The 17,766-nt window shown below is 36.7% G+C and overlaps 1 protein-coding gene across 7 annotated transcripts in view; it reads right to left on the bottom strand.

Moving 5' to 3' along the window:
- The window catches only part of SIPA1L1 (signal induced proliferation associated 1 like 1), a 238,188-nt gene that overhangs the window by 87,318 nt on the left and 133,104 nt on the right, over positions 1 to 17,766 (bottom strand). For all 7 annotated transcript variants that reach the window (XM_089521800.1, XM_089521802.1, XM_089521799.1 and 4 more), the window contains 3 exons: positions 7,055 to 8,847; positions 5,874 to 6,004; positions 3,570 to 3,758 (listed from right to left, as the gene is read on the bottom strand). In XM_089521800.1, the coding sequence (XP_089377926.1) occupies positions 3,570 to 3,758; positions 5,874 to 6,004; positions 7,055 to 8,543 (1,809 nt within the window). In that variant the 5' untranslated portion in view covers positions 8,544 to 8,847. The remainder of the gene's footprint in view (positions 1 to 3,569; positions 3,759 to 5,873; positions 6,005 to 7,054; positions 8,848 to 17,766) is intronic.

Genomic DNA, 17,766 nt, shown 5'->3' with positions numbered 1-17,766 from the left:
CTATCCTAACACAACTTCATGTAATTCCTACTGTTATATTATTTTAATTTCATATACTTAGCACTCCATTTTAAACAATCTGTCATTTTAGGATTGAAACATATATGTAGCCCATGTGTACCACAGACTCACACATTTTCTCCAGTCTCAAAATTTCTCCTAATCTCTCGCCCATTCATGTAAATTTCCCCATTCTTTCCCTTTTTTGGAGCTAATATATTCCAGCATTGCATATATAGAGAAATTGTGTATGTGAACATTGCTAACTTCTAACCAGAGTTTGAAGTCATAATTTGAGGCAGGTCTAGGGTTGCCATAATTCTCTACTAAAAACTGGGACAAAATGTAGGACAAAATTTAGACCAAAATATAGGACAATTGTAGGATACAATTTAGCCCAAAATGTTGGACTTTTAAGAAAAATGAAGGACCTTAAATGTCCTACATTTTGGGCTAAATTTTATCCTACAATTGTCCTATATTTGGTCTAAATTTTGTCCTACATTTTGTCCCGGTTTTTAGTAGAGAATTATGGCAAGCCCAGGCAGGTCTGCAAACAATTGCTTGAGCTAAGAATTATATTATTATTCATTTATTTATTATCGGTTTTTACTTTCACACTTTCCTGCCAAGATTGTCTCTCAAAATAGTTTGCAATTAAAATAAAGATCCAATGTATTAGGGAAATTTTTCAGAGTTCAATCATGACGGGTTTATCACTCTCACATAATGGGAAATTCTTCAAAGTATAGTGGTACTGGTACACAGACAGTAAGATGCTTGGTTGCTGTGGGATTGGGGGAGAGGAAACAAAACTAGGAAGATAGTTATAAAAACAAATGCACAACACCTGCTTGTTGAATCAACAGAGATTCCAGCTGCAATACAACTTAATTCCCAGACAATACTGGTATTAAAGGATATTTTTACATGCCAAATTCAGTAGGGAATAATATGTAACTCATTTATTTGAAAGGCATTATTTAATCCTACATTACATTCCAGACACCACGCCAGAACTAGAGCAACCCTCAAGGGGAAAGACTGACTTTTATTAAACAAATGTAGCACAGTCAGTGACCACTGTTTACTTAGTGAACATTTTAAAAAGTTTTAGTGATATCTTTATAGTATCTAAGAGAACAGTCATTTTTTGTCAAGTAACATATTGTTTATTTAAATATAACTAGCTTTGGTGCCCTCTTTGCTCACAAACTACACATTAGCTCTTGTTTTTGTGCCTTTTACTGCTGCAATATGCTACATCCGTAAATAAGGTGAACCAACTACTATTTCTGGGTCCTTGTATAAATAATATCAAAGGAATATATGTTTAGGAAGATTACTAAATTTATTGCAATGATAGTCCTCTCCATTTGAATAAGTGCCAAGCTTTGTCAAGAATGGAGAGAGATAGGAACTTTACAAGAAAAGTCTCCTTTTCAACAGAATAATTTGTTTCGCTTTAAACACATACTAAACAAGTGTCTAAGCTGTCTAGAAACATTTTTACTGGGACATTGCGATTTTGAGGATTCTATTCTTAGGATATCTGTATGGAAAGGTGTTTTCACATCAATCCACTCCATACACAAAATGTATAGGTTTGACGTATATACACTGGAACTGATTCTTGCAGACATTGTGTACAGTTTCACTGTATTTAATTTGATTTATTATCTGAAGATACCTTAAAAAAAGTTTACAGGATTAAAAACAGAAAGAAAATTAAAACACAAAAGCTAACAAATCGGTGGCATTATCATAAGTTTGAAAACTAAGCAGGTTAGAGGAAAAAACTAGCAAATGGTAGGAAAATGAAAAAGCCAATACCTCACTCAAATACAAAAAGAGAAGAAGACTGGGGTTTTTTCAAGGGGAGCACCACTAGTGATAAGGCACATTCATAGGTATATGTTCATCTGATTCCATGTGCTGTAAAAGCAAGGCTAGAACAAAACCTGAACTTAACAGGCAAGCAAGATCACATAGGAAAAGATAATTTCTGTGGTAACCTGACTTCAGGCTATTAGTCCATTAAAGGATGAACATTGTAACTGCAGATTTAGCCCACATCTGGAAACAAATAGCTGGCCAATGCAAATGATGCAAGACTGGAATAGTATACTCTATTTTCTGAGTTTCAGACAGTAATCTGGCCACCACATTGTAAACTGGTTGAAGTTTTGGACTGACTTTAAAGAGACTGCAGTAATCCAGTCTGGGAGTAACTAGGGGATGGAAATCAGAGGCCAGCTCTGTGTTTACTAGATAAGGCTGCAGCTGCAAGTCAACCGAAGACAGTAAAAACACACTCTTTCACTCCTTCTTGTCATTAATACTACATGGTTATCCAGAACTACCGACATATAAAAGAACACTTTCCAAACTGAATAGCTAGTCCTTCAAGGTGAACAATCCTATCAAGATGCCTGCAGAATGCCATCAATTTGTGACTTCTGCTGCCCTTTTGGGATCAGATGTTGGCAACAAGATATTAGGCCAGAAGTAATTTCCATGCTAATAAAACCTCAGTCCAAATTTCTGCATGGTCTCTCCAAGTGGTTATGTGTAGAAGTTAGATGTTATCAAACACAAGAAACAAAATGAAACCTGTTGATATTACATATCCAAAAGGCCAATGAGTACAGTAATAGCTTCCTAGTAGTATCTTCTGATACCAATCTACTAGAGAGGAACAGAGTCTATGAATACAATATCCCAAACTCCCAACCATTTCAGGTGACTCAGAAGTTGAGAGATCCAGAAAAACCAATAAGAACACACTGTTCCTCTCTAGCTCCCAAGCAGCTCAACCACTGTAGAAATCCAAACAGCTTTGACTACAAAAGCAGGCTCTATACAAGACTGTAATGATCCAAATAATTATTTTTATCCAGGAATATCCAACAAACTGAACAGCTTTACTAAATACTGGCTGTTGAAAATAGTATTTAAGAAATGTGTCCATTTAATATTTTAACAGCAGTATCGAGAACCGTCAAATATCATAAAGTTAGTCCTAGTACCATAACTGAATAAACTGGTAGAAATAATATATCATGGTAATATCTGTTATGTCATGTGTGGGAGGGCAATTTCTTTATACCCTGGCCTACAGCCAGTTCCTAGTCCCAACTAGAAAGACCTGTTGAATCAATGGGATTTTCATAAGAAAATGTTAAGTGTTGGCTTAACATTCAGTAGTTGATTCAATTGATCTACTCTAGCAGGGAACAGCAACTACCTTTAAGTTATGGTATACAATGAACTGCCCTCCTCGCTGTTGACTATTCAAAAATCAGCTTTTACATGTGAGGACATAATATTTTGCTTCCATGCTACATGCCTTTGAATATTTAAATTCCTCTTCCAAATTCACCTGTTTAAAAAAGAAAATCTAACTTCTGTGATCTCAAACAAAACAGTTGCCTTACTCTGTACCAAGAACAGATGTATGGTAGCTTTTTTTAAATTCCAAAGACAGAATGAACTAAAAGTATTATATTCAAGTTTGCTAATGTAATGATAACCCTTAAGAGGAATAATGTTTGTTATAAAGAACTTACCCCTTGCTCATCTAATTTCATTAGCTGTTCTGTGACTTTCGGAGTGTTGAAGGCCAGTCTAAGGCAATGTATGTTTAGTTCAGGAATCACATGTTCAAGCACTTCTTTCAAGGGCAATCCTCTGGCTGTGCAGTGCTTTGCAGTTGAGGGTATTGCATCTTCCAAGACAGAACCTCTTAGTGTTGTAAGCTAGAAAACAAAAGTTGTATCCTAAAACATATATAGGAACCGGGGAATGCACTTATATGATTTGACTGAAGTTTTCTGGATTTGGTTCTTGAAACTTGAGTTCTTGCAATTTTATGTAATAAGAAAAGTAAGAAAAGCTGATATGTAAAGTTGTACACCTTTTCCTATATATTGCACATCTGAAGGAAAATTAGTGAACATTCAACATGTATGGTGGTCCACAGAGGAAATGCATTTGTTCCCTGCAAACCCAGGAACCTCTCCCTTTATGTTATCCAGAGATATGGATGCACTAATGTATTCCCTTTCTTCAATCCAATCAGCAAATATTCTGTAGTGATTTATTTTCAAACCTGAAGAGAATAAAATTAGACACATTTTAAGTCAATGGTTTGTTGTTGTTGTTTTGGTACCCTTTAAGCCGTTGTTGTTTTGATACAGTTTATGTTGGAAATATGAAATATATAATAGTTTTCAAAAATAAGTGCTTGCTCTTTTGCAAGCTAAAGGGTTTCCTTCAAAAGGACTGCTGGGATGGTTACTTTATGCTCCTCAGGCAAATCAGTAGGAACAGGTGCATGTGCTTCTTTGGATATGAGTAAGCAGAAAGGTCAGTTCCTGATCCTGCTGCTAGCACAATCCCTCCTACAGAAAAATGACTTGTGCGATATTCTTTTCAGTAGAGTGATCTTGTAATATTTTAAGCTTATCAAAGCAAGAACTAAGTTACAGGGTTAATTTGATTTCTGCACTATTTAAGTTTACCATTCAGTTAGCCAACATCATATCCAAATCATACACTAAACAGTATTCAGGATGGATGGATGGATGAAACTGAAATCTGAAATGGTCAACAAAGTTGGGTTTAGAATGACTAAGGAAATTACACTATGATAAGAGAAAGTAAGTAATACAGCAGAGCAATCAACAGATCCAGGAGGTGTGAAAGGTACAGTCCCAAAACCTTAGGATAACATGTAACGTTAAGAGGTAAGATTTATTAATCTGTTTTCTCCATTCCAAATTATTCAGGAGAAACAAAACAATAGTTTTATACATTTTTAGTGATCAGGAAAGTGTTGCCTGGCAAAAAAGGATTTAAGAGAGCAAATAAAATGACAATCAATGCACAATCCCACATTTTACACAGAATCATAGAGTTGGAAGAGACCACAAGGGCCATCCAGTCCAACCCCTGCCATGCAGGAACTCACAATCAAGACATGCCTGACAGATGGCCACCCAGATTCTGTTTAAAGACCTCCAAATAAAGAGACTCCACCGCACTCTGAGGGAGTGTGTTCCACTGTCGAACAGAACTTATTGTCAGGGAGTTCCTCCTAATGTAGAGTGGGAATCACTTTTCCTGTAGCTTGCATCCATTGTTCCGTGTTCTAGTCTCTGGAGCAGCAGAAAACAAGTGTGCTCCATCCTCAATGTGACACCCCTTCAAGGGACACATGGAGATCCCTTGAGCCATAACTGTGAAGAAGCCAGATTTAGCACTCGCTAGTTGTGCCTTGGTTTTTTCATCAATCAAAATAGACATTGCATTCAGGAAAACAGAAAAGATTAAGATTGGAAAGGGAAACTGAAGGGACAAGGTAAGGTCCTCAAGTGTACAGATGTATCACTGAATACCAAAATCTTTTCTCATGGAAAAGTCAATACTGCTTGGTAAAGATGAAGGCATAGAGTGACTCACTCAAAAAAACAATGGCTCTGAGTTTGGAAGACCTCAACAGAGTTGTTAATAAAAGTGTTTCTTGGAGGTCTCTCATTCATAGAGTTGCCATAAATTGAAGCCAGCTTGACAGCACATAAAAACAATGAAGGGGGTTTAGAAAAATAAAATAAGATAGCAGATGGGTGCAATTTCACAGATTCACATTTCTAAAAAAACATCATGCTTGAAAGGAAAAAAAAGTATTGTTGTAAAACTATTCACAGTATTAAAACAATTCAAACTTCCAGTTAAAAGAATAAAATGCAATTAAAAAGATAAAAGGCTGTAAAATATTTCACTTTTAAATAATACAGCATCCTCTAGCCCTGTACACACCCATTTATAGGGGGTGTAGAACAGATATTTTGTATTTTTACAAAATTGCTTACCTCACTAGTTCTGAAAATGATGCGGTAGTTATACTGAGATCCATTTTCTTTGATTTCTTCAGGTTTTTCTCTTCTGATACTCACAGCTACAGGGCCAAGGTTCTCATCTGCCCCAAAGTAGTTCCAGTGTTCTTATACATTATGTAAGTAAAGGGAAAAGATAAAGATTTATATCCAATAAAAGTCTTAGAGCCAGTTCACACATGTGAACAAATCACAACCATCTTGCCAGAGAAAGCTCACAAACATGAATGTGATGTGTGAACAAGCCAATCAGAGATACAGTTGGGCAGCACATCCAGAAATACTGGCAATACTTATGCTAATCAGTATGATTCCAGCTCCTGGCAGCTGTAAATATAATAATCTGATTTGCATACATCACTGCAAGAATGTGATACAAAATCATATTTAAGGTGTAGCATGTATTATTCCAACCTACTTTTTACCTCTTGACAAAACCTATATTTTTCCTAATTCTTCAAGCTGCCTCCATATTTGTCAAGCTGTCATCATAAAATACTGTAAAGTTGTGAACTGCATTAAAAGCACACCAAAATTTTAGAGAATAAATCAATCAATGAATGGTGTGTGTGTGTGTGTATATATAATATTCCAAATCCTCTCCTAAAAACTATTTCTTTTATGATGGTTGCATGCTGGTAATGCCGAAACTATGGTTTAGCAAGATATGGAAAAAAAACCTCCAGTCAAGGATATGTCTGGAAGCCTCTGCTTTTAATTCACTGCAATTTATAGTGTCATCCCCGACCAAGGGATTACAACTATCTGAAGTTGACTTGTTAACTGATCTTAGTTAATGCTTACCACAGTTCTCAGTTCATATATCACAGGAAGGTGCAGTTAACAAAAAAGCAGGAAGAGAAAGCTTTCAAACACTTCTCATAATTTACTATTCTTTAAAAATACATTTTACGTTTCCATTCCTTTCTAAACATTTTAAATACCTGAAGCAGTTTTCTGTAACCTTTTCCTTTTGGTTTGCTCTATTGCCCATGTAAGTTATAAAGTTTTGCCTAAGAAAAAAAACTTTTTACATGATATTTAAAATATTTTATGTACATTGTATGCAAAGAGAATAATTTTGCACAGATCAATATTTTCAGAATTTTTAGTTTATAGCAAAGAGCAGTTGTTTTAAGTAATAAATGGTCACTCACCTTTCTGGTAAAAGAATTTCCGATAATAATATGCACCAAGATCCACATGTTCAACAATGTATCTTTTCACTCTGTCCAAGTGTAACATCAGATTTTCCTTCGGTACTTCAAGCACAGCGACTCCTGCATTTGTGCAATGAGAGCTAAGAGTAGACTCAAAAGAGGCACTTTCACAGCCACTGAAGGATCCAGAGTTAGATTTGGTGAGGCTGATTTTCCTTTCTCCTTCTCCACCAATTTCATTACGAAAATATGGACAACTCATCACGAGATCATTACTTTTATCATCTCCCTGGTCCATATTGAGACTTCCTTTGGAATTCAGGTCTTCTGTGCTGCCCATTGGGGAATTAAAACTTGCAGAATGGGACAATGGTCCAGAAGCTAAGGATGCAACGGCAGCAGCAGATGCTCCAGTAGTTGTATTCCTTCGTTTAATAACATTGTGCCTATTAACTGCCACTTCAGTTAAATCAAATAATATACTTTGAACATCATAATGGGCAAAACACTTTGGGCAAATCCAAGGCCTGACACTATCCTCTGATCTGCTATCCTCAAGATCTGAAGATTTCCCAAGTTCCCCATCAGCTTTGGCATTACGGAGTTTTCGAAAAATGGAAGAATCCCCGGTTTCGGATTTTGAACGCCTCTTCAGTGGTTTCTCCCTTTCTTTAAATAACCGGAGGTTCTCCCTCTGAGTAATAGCTCCGTCTATCACATCCAAAGAAAACCCTGAACCTTTACTACCACTTGCTATAAGGAGTTCACTGAATTTGCTGGTGCCTGGGATTCTATGGTCAGATTTTTCATCTTTATAATCTTTTAATAGGTCAAAAAAGCTGTCCCCTGAAGTACCCTGCTTATCTATTGATGAGGTACTACCATATTCTCTGTGCAGCGATGGTCCAGATTTATAACTGGGTGAGATACATTCATCGAAGCTATCAACATCAAGTTCACTTAAGGTGATGTCACTATTACTACGCTGTCTTATTCTACGAAGAGCCTTCCTTGGGGAGCTGTGGTAACCATCAGGTGTAAGAAACCTAGAATCTAAGTTGTCAGATTGTCTTGTTTTGTTTTTAAGCGTATTTTGGATACTTTTTAACATGACAGAGTCACTGGCATTCAAGTTAATAGAGCTCCCCTGACTCCCAGGACTACTTTTTGAAGACATACTATCAAGGCAGCTTGATGTATCCATATCTTGGCTTGATCTACTGTTTTCTTTGATGTTTTCCTTCCTTGGAGGCCAGTCAGCAATCCTTGCTCTAACGCCCATTTTAGGAACTCCAGGAGTAGAAGTAAGGTGATGAGACCCTTCACTGCGGGGAGGGCCTACTGGAGCCATCACTGAAGACCCCAAACTACCATTTTGTGACCTAAAGCGTCTCATATAAAAGTCATCTGAATGAAGTTTGGGCGTTCCATCTGATAATCCAGTAGCAACAGCCCTTTCAGTCTGGGACCGCTTCAAACTGGTCATTATTGGAAAAAGTATTTATCCTTAATAAGCTCCAAAAGAAAACACAGTCATCTCTGCCTTTTAAATTGATAACATTCTTCTGGAGAAGGTTCTCCAGAAAATACAAAGGTTGCATGAGATCCCAGTTGTGATCATTTAATGTAGTAGTAAATGGTCCATTGATGCAATTTGTCTAAGAACCACTGTTGTTCAATCTCTTCTGACTTCTTAGACGTCTCAATCCATCCATTTTAACATGAAGTCATTTTTCCACATACGCCAAAAAACAAGGCCCCAAATTTCAGTAGTTAAACTTGTTTTAAACCTAGTGCAAATAAAGAGAATGGAACTATCAATCAATGCACACAACTATATAAAGCAAAAAACAGAAACAGAGAAGTCTACATAGTAAATATTTTCTCAACAGTTTTCTTGAGGTCAACAGCTGTAAAAGAGACATAGCTGTGTTAGTCTGAAATATCAGTATGCAAAGGGATCTATTTGCTCTTTCCTTCTGCAACGTCCCTCTTACATTACAGAGACCGTCCAACCCTAAGGAAAACATACTTTATGGAGGACAGTGAAGTGCAGAGAGAAGTCGCATGAAAGTCTAATTCCACGAACAGAGCTCCCTTTCTTACATGGAATTACAATCAGAATCCAAGCTGTTCTGTATGCTAACCTAATGACAACACGTGCTTGGAAGACCAGATATATTCAATTTTGAGTTTGGTGTCTGTGGTAGTTGTGATTCGGAGAGGATTGCTGTATAGTAGGCTACTACCACTCCTTTAAATATTCCCAATGCAGATCTGAGGAAAAGTTCCTTTTCCTATACTTATTTATTACTACTATTGTTTCTATTACTATTATGACATTCTTTTTACTCAAAATGCACAAAATACTGTAAAATAACTAAATTAAACTAAAGCCTGAAACAAGCTAAACAGATCTATCTATCTATCTATCTATCTATCTATCTATCTATCTATCTATCTATCTAAGCTCTGTGGTGGAACTAATGTAGAAAAAAACCATACACACACACACACACTCAAAAGCAGCCTCTGCAAAAGTTTTCTAGGGGTCAAAACCGTGCATCACATTAAGTGTATGAAAGCACTTTTTAAAAGGTAAATATCTGTCACTGAAGAAGGAAGATTTGAGTCATGGCATGAAGGGATTTAGCCTTTGCCCAATGAAAATCCCCTCAACCACTAAAAGCAGTTTGGAAGGAAAAGATGCTGTAACGTAGCCTTCCCTGAGCAGGAAATCCCAAGCTATGTTAGTGCTGAAAACATATTGCTGCCAATTTCATATAGAAAATGAATGCCAAGACTAGGTTTTGTGGAGCCCTTTGAAAAAAATATGACTCAGTAGGTTCAGTTTGAATTTGCAAGGAAATAATTAGTATTAAGACTGGCAAGGATGGAAACATTTCAGGTAGAACTTAGCAATGTTGATGGAGAGAGTGGATCCTTCTCCTCATTTTGCTAAAGCCTGAAGTAGTGGCTGATTCCAGGTGACAAATGAGAGACTGAAGTGATCCAATGGAGCTGATTTCTCAACAAAACCAATGGAATGACCCTGCATTTCATCTCAGCTGTAACGAAGCCATTAACCATATATTGCTATGTCATCATCTTTGCAACAACAGCTTTAACAAGTGGGTTGCAATAACAATAGCAGCTTCATTTATATACAGCTTCATACCACCTAAGCAGTCTCTTAAGTGGTTTACAACTGTAAGCTAATTGGCCCCAACAAGCTGGGTACTAATTTTAGCAACCTTGGAAGGATACAAGTCTGAGTTGAGCTTGAGCCCTGGCTGGTACTGAACTTGCAACCTTTTGGTTTGTGAGTGAGTGGCTGTAGTACAAGTATTTAACCGCTGTGCCACCAGGGCTAGAACATGGGTATTGTAATTCAGTTTGAAGGTGTCCAGTGTCCACGTTATGCATGATAGAAATGTGCACAATTTATTTGGGTAACTTCCATAAATACAGCAACATCCATATGCCACTCTGGCTGGGAAGGTATTGATTAGAATAAACTGTCACAGCCTTTTCCCCTCTAGTAGCTTGATTCCAGGGAAATATGAGTAAATTTTTCAAGTGCAACTGAGCTTTTCTTACCTGCTCCCCATTACATCCCCTTCAATGTTCTGAAATATGTTTCCTGAAGTCAAGAGACATTATACAACAGCAGGTGATGCAACATAGAGCCTTCAGAAAGAGTGAAATCAGAGATTCTCCCTTTCTATTGATGGAAATAATTCTGTTGTCTAAACCCAAGCTTGTATATCAATAACTTTAGGCATTAAATATGCCTAAAGCTTGCAGTACAGAAAGCAAATCAATCCATTTGAAGCATTTTTTCTATCTTTAAGTCAGAGGTTCCACAAAATGGAAAGAGGAAAAAATCCAAAACATTTATGAAGGTCCTGTGATTTGGCTTCCTCTATGAATCACAGTTTTCTACACTCGGAAACTTCTTGCACATTACCATATACAAAGGTATTTGTAAAATACAAAAAAATTCTTCCCACATCACACTGGCCCTAAATCAATTACAAAGTGCTATATTGTCTTTTCAAGAGCCTTAACAACAACAAAACAACACCTCCACAAATGCACCCTGACAGGGAACAGACAAAAGCAAGGGAATGTCAGCATAAAAGCCTGGACTGGCGCATACACCCTTTAACACAAAGAAGAGGATCCTATTCAAAGACTGAACCAATTACACAAAATGTGACATTTAAATACTTGCCAAGTCTGTGCATGTAAGGATGCTGCTGAACCAGCACCATGTTGACAGAGCAGTATTGTATACTAGTCAAGGCTTCTGACAGTTCGAGGAAAACCAGCACTTTCTGCAAATTCTTCTTAAAGCTAACAAGAGCTTGCTCCCATAGTAATTAAACATCTATGGGAGCAATGAGATAATTTTAGTGGATCAGAAAAGAATTATGTATGAAGAACAGTATGGCCAACTGATAAGAGCAATGAACAGGAGGAGTACTCGTACATTTCACTGCAGTTCAAATTTTCCTAACCAAATATGCTTACTTTTACATGAGAAAGTGCAATAAAAGCATCACAAGTTTGTTGTGCCTTCCTTCTAATGTTCAATCAGCCATTTTTAACAGCTCAACTTATATATTTAAGTAACCACTGCCACACCTTATCTACTTTACCAGCATACTAGTTAGGATTGTTCATTAAACAAAACATTTAAAACAATTCATGACTTTCATAAATCAATTTACTTTCAATTTAAAATAACAGACAAGAATGTTCTAAGAATTATACTCTTGATTCCATTAAAGTTATTGTTGTTCTGTTATACAGTAAAGATTTTTAAAACACAAATCAATTGTCATCATTAAGGATGATGAATGGACAAGATTTACAAATGTTTTATTTTTAAATTCTTCTAAAAACCCTGCCACCCATGGCAACAAAAATACGTGACACTGAACTCTACTGGGATGGTGGTGGTGGAATATTCTTCCTTAGAAAATCTAGGATTTCCAATTGGATCTTTAAAGAAAAAGCGTAAACTGTGAAAGTTGGAGAGACCCACTAATATTGCCAGGCTTGTAATAGTACAGTATGAACTGTTTCTATTTAAAGCTACTCCCATATTTTTGTTGAGAAAGTAAGAGTAAAAGGGGGGGGGGGGGGAGACAGTATTTTATTACATGTAATTAATTGGCAAATTACAATTTTAACATTCCAATTATAATTTGAAAAGTAAATATTTGACATTAAAAAAACTACTGGGCAGGAAAGGAAAGGACAAAATAGTAAATTCAGAAGCCTGAATGGTTAAGCAGGACAACTTCAGATTTACATTCATTCAAAGTTCATTCCTCATCTTCTATGAGTCAGTTACTTAGAATAAATCCATCTGCCTACATCTAAACAAATTTCTACATATTTGCTGTTGTTTTCCATGTAAAACAGAATGCTAAATATTTGAAGAAATTAACCTAGTTCTTGTTCTAGTGTAAACGGTGATCTTCTGGCTTGCTTATAATTTGTTAATGATCAACCAAGTATGAAATGTGTTAAGAATTAAGATAGATTGAAAGCCCTTAGGAACTTAACTGTTGTGAAACTTAATGAGATTGATAATACTCTACTTCTAAAAATAATTACCCAAGAACCCCAGCCAAAAGACAAGTATGTAACAAATAATACTCTTAAATAGTTTTTTGTGGTTTTTTCGGGCTATGTGGCTGTGTTCTGGAAGAGTTTATTCCTGATGTTTTGCCAGCATCTGTGGCTGGCATCTTTCTTTGAATAAACTCTACCAGAACACAGCCACATAGCCTGAAAAACCCACAAAAAACTATAGATGCTGGCTGTGAAAGCCTTACGACTTCACAAAACTCTTAAATGGAGTGGGAAGAAGGAGAAATGAATCAAGCATGCAGTACAGCATACTATGCTGAAGGGTGGGATTTGGTCTTTATAATACCGGACTTTGCACAGTTGTAAGAGACCCAGGAAGGGAATGTCTGCATTTTCAGTTTACTTCACCCCATAACATTTTATTTCTTTAATTTATATTGAACTCCAGTGATCTAAGGGTACTCAGAATAAAAATGCTGAACTCATTTCTGTCTTACTAGTAGTCACACATTACATCAAGCTAACTGATCTTGATTCTAAAGTTCACACACTGAAAAACACATTTGTTATAGTTGTAATGCTACTTCACAACTATTGTAAGAGAAATGGAGAGACCCTATCCTCACAGGTCTTCAGGGGTGCAACCAAAACTGTAAGAATGATAAACAAATCTGCACAGGTCTGTAATTATACAAATTAACAGCATGCTGAGTAATGCTGCAAAAATATAAGAGAAAAGGGTTGGTGTAAATGACTGCTCAAGTGTCAGAAGATCTGCTTCGCAAGAAAGTGAATAGTCAAATCTCTTACCCAACTGTGTACCAGAAAATGCATTTAAACTATCTAGTGCATCATACTTCCAATTATTGCAGTAGTTCTCAACTTTTCATATCCTGCACCCCACCTCTCACTCCATCAAAGAACCTGGATCCCATTATGATACAAAGCAAAAAAAAACCTCTTCTCCAAGATTCTTGCTTACAAGAATTCTATTACTCATAATTTACACTAAGTTTCAAGGACTTTTAAAATGCATTACTATTGTTAGGAGTACAAACAAAGAAAAACCTAACAGTTGAAAATTAGAGTATGAAGTCCGGTTACTAAAAAAAAACACCCACTAATTCTAGCCAAAATAGGGATTTTTTAAAAAAAAGGAAAAATGAAGGGAAAATAGTGATGCGCGGTAAGTGGTGGAGTCTTGAAACTCCACATGCATAATTGCTGTAAGATGTCCAGGATTCCAACAGTAAAAAAGGAGGATATTATTGCTATTATTATTTCCCACCCTTTCTCCAAAACTGGGACTCAGGACAGCTCACAACGTTTAAACATAGCACAATTAAATGTATGTATAGGATTGTATTTTTATTTTTACAAGAGAAAAGGGGAGAATTGCCAAGACTGGAGATCAGTGAAATTCTTGCCATCTTCCTGCAAATATCACCAAATAAGCCATCCATATTTGTTCTGTATTTTTGTTACTCCATTTGTTTATCAAAGAAAACACTGCTTTGAAACATAGAAACCTAATCATCTTCCTTCTGGTTGCTAGTTGCTGGAAGATGGGAAATTTAATTCTGGAAAAATGGTAGACTAGAGTTTGGAATACATAGTTACCTTAAAACCTTTCCTACTGCATCAATTCATGTAATGGATGAAAGAAATTATGCTCCTTTTATGAGGACTCTTATTATTACTGTTGCTCACATTTGCCCAAACCACCCTCAGGAACTGCTGAATTATGGAGAGACTTTCTGCTTGAACCCAATCCCATCATTAAAAGCCCCTCAGGGAACTTTTGTGTTCATCCTAATCGTACAATGCCACCTGGATAACCACCATAATGGAATCGTCTGTTGAGCATTTCTTATGTGTGTTTTTCTATTATCTCATATCCTAAACCTTTCTGAACATTTTGTTTCCGTTGTTGATTTAATATTCTTTGTGGAACTGAAATAAATAAAAGTTAAAAAAAGAAAAAGAAACAAATCTGCAATCCTTTCCAGGTGGCTCAGGATGCCAGGTTTCAAAAAAAAATAAAAATAAGAAAAACTTTAAACACTGGTATGGGGAATCAGCAGACATTGTCTTCTACATTTTGGAGGATTTTAGAAGTTTAGACATTACCTAAAGAGCAACATGGATTCTGGGACTCCATATGTAAGCCATTACTTCCTCAAGTCCCCAAACCCTCTGCTCTGTTGGTGCTGCCACCTCCCCGCTCTCCTCCAGACTTAAGAAGTAAAGCTTAAAAGTCAAGGCGAAACGCAAAGCTATGGCTAGGCTGAGTGATTTTTCTTTCCATGGATTGGATGCCAGATGAGGATTCTGGGAGCTGTAGTCCAAAAAAGTAAATATTCTAAACTCTGTGGCTCTGAATCATGTGCTCTCTTAGAATGCCTTGTTAGTCTACAAAATCTCATAAATTCTGAACTTTATAACTTGTGCAGAACTGGTTTGGCTGAGGGTATCAACTCTGTGTGCAACTATTTCTTTGAGGATATAATTTACAGTGCTCCAAAGATGAATAAAACTATGTCTGGAATGGCCAGGACTCTAAAAGATCAGGAAAATGTGTTAAATAGATGGCAGTATGATTTTTAAATTATACATAAGATATAAAGATATAAGATATAAAAAGGTAACCCCCTCCCAACTCCACAAATTATGAAGGATGATATATTAATCACAGCAATTTGCTGAGCCCAGACTTAGTGACTGCTTCCTACCAAGGGTGAATAAAAACAGTAGAGAGTGGGATCAGGCTATGGAGTGGATTTAGCTGCTGAGGGAACGACCCCGTTGAATTTAATTGTAGTCTCTACCTTGAAGAAAGGAATCTGGGATTGTTATGAAAACCCTACATTCCATCTGAATTTCATCTGCATATCTGCAGTCAAGATCCACTGCATTAGAGCAGGTACCATCCAAATCCTTTGCAATGTCCATCTGTGGAAGGATGAAGTGATGTTTGCTGAAAATCTTTCGACTGCATAGATCTCAAAAAGATGATGGCCCTGTTTAGATATTGCCCACTACACTTCCTTCAATGTGAGAACAAGGGAATGCTTTGTTCTCGATCATCACTTTCCTCACATGGAAAGCAGCATATGGAGGCTCTGAATTTTGCAGCATTCTTGATCATATGGAGAGTAGTAGGGACATCACACTCTTATTTATTTGCAAATATTAATATACTAATAATATATTAATTAGTATATTAATATGTTAATATAATATATTAATTAGGGGCCATGGTGCCGCAGTGCTTAAATGCCTGTACTGCAGCCACTCACTCAAAACCATAAGGTTGCGAGTTTAATACCAGCAAAAGGGCTCAAGCTCAACTCTGGCTTGCCGAGGTCGCTAAAACGAGTACCCAGATTGTTGGGGGCAATTAGCTTACAGTTGTAAACTGCTTAGACACTGTTGGTTCAGTATGAAGCAGTATATAAATGAAGCTGGTTTTTTTTTATACCACTTACATTTAAAAAAAATTAAAATAATAAAATGTCAAATACACACAATAAACAAATGCATCACCTTTCATGTCATTTGCAAAGAAGAAAGTAAAATGAATAACACCTGCATAGGGTTTAGGTTCTATGACAGATACATACAGAAGAATGTATATAGTACATGTTCATTTATCAGAAAAATAAATTGCCCTTGCCTAATCCCTTAGAGTCATCAGTGGTCTAGATTTTTAAAGCACTCTGTAAAAGCCTATCGGGTCTGCCCCCATCGATAAAAATAGTTTTTTAGTCCTCTGGGCAGTTGCTAAATCTCTCTCATCTTCCAACATTCTATTCTCATAAAATTTCTTTTTAAACTTTGCTGAACTCCAAATATTTAGCTACAGGAGCCAAGCAAACCAACCAACACAGCTGCAATCAAATTAAGCAAGAGAGAGCTGATAAAGATAAAGAAAAGGGCAACTCAAATGCTCAAGGTAATGAGGCAAATCTCCTAGGAGAAACATTTTCCATGTTTGCAGCTGTTTAACTTAGAAAAGGGCAGGTAAGGGGGCACATTATTCAAGGGTACAAAATTGCAAATGGTGTGGGGGAAAGTATGGTGTTTGTCTCTTTTTGAAAATATTGGAATCCAGGATCAGTCACTGAAGCTGAATGGAGGAAAAATTCAAAGCAAATGTACAGTACCTTCCTCCCATTTTAAAATATAATGAATCAATTCATTGAACATAGGGTTATTAGTCCTGGCAGATACATAGGTCCTTTAGTACCAGTGGTAGCATTCTATACCTCTTCAAACTGTCAAGAAGTAGAGTTGGGTGCATATTTGAATGCGCTCTCATTTTTTAAAAAAAAAGTTGCTGGAATTATGTTATGATTCTAATGACACATACCATTGTGTGAAACAGTGTTCCCTAGAAGAACAAATACAGATATGCCAACATATGGATGGAATTACTGAGCGTTCCTCATTGATGATCTGCAGAAAGGAAATTGCTGCTGTACAGGCTACAGTGTGCTTAAGAGGCACTAAGCAATCATCAGTGATCTAGATTATTAAAGCACTCTATAAAGATCTATGTAACAAAAAGACACCACCTGGAACTGCCACCTGACTCCCCATGGCTCTGCAGAAAAAAAACTCTAGATAAAAATATAAAACCAGCACTAAAGTTCGTTTTAGGTAGAACTTGGAGTTACTTCTAATTAGAAGGGATCTCTGATACTGAACACAATTTTTCTTCAACAAGAACACTGTTAGATGCAATGCTGTGTGGATGCCAACAGATGAGCCATCACTTCTTTAACCAGCTTCAAAACGGAGTTGAAAACCATCCTGTTCAGAGAAGCCTTCCCAGGCATTGCATAATTGATGCTTACCATTGCATAATTGTCGCTTACTCCTTGATGATCTTTTGGTGCCTGTTTATCAAACCATTTCCTGTATTGCTATGTACTGTATATGTATTATCCTACTTGAGAGTATGTATTTTCCCTGGAAAATGATTAACCATCCATTATGAAGCCAAGCCCTCCCTCCAGTCCATCTGCCTTGGTCCAGGCCTTGGAGGTAGAGAGGAACTGCTGGACCTCTTACCCTTTCCCTCCACCACTCCCTTCTCC

Source organism: Sceloporus occidentalis, unplaced genomic scaffold (assembly GCF_023333645.1).
Source record: "Sceloporus occidentalis isolate IW3139 unplaced genomic scaffold, rSceOcc1.0.p SCAF_4, whole genome shotgun sequence".
Classification (NCBI taxonomy): domain Eukaryota; kingdom Metazoa; phylum Chordata; class Lepidosauria; order Squamata; family Phrynosomatidae; genus Sceloporus; species Sceloporus occidentalis.
Note: the sequence above shows the minus strand (reverse complement) of the source record. Positions and strands in the feature narration are given on the sequence as shown.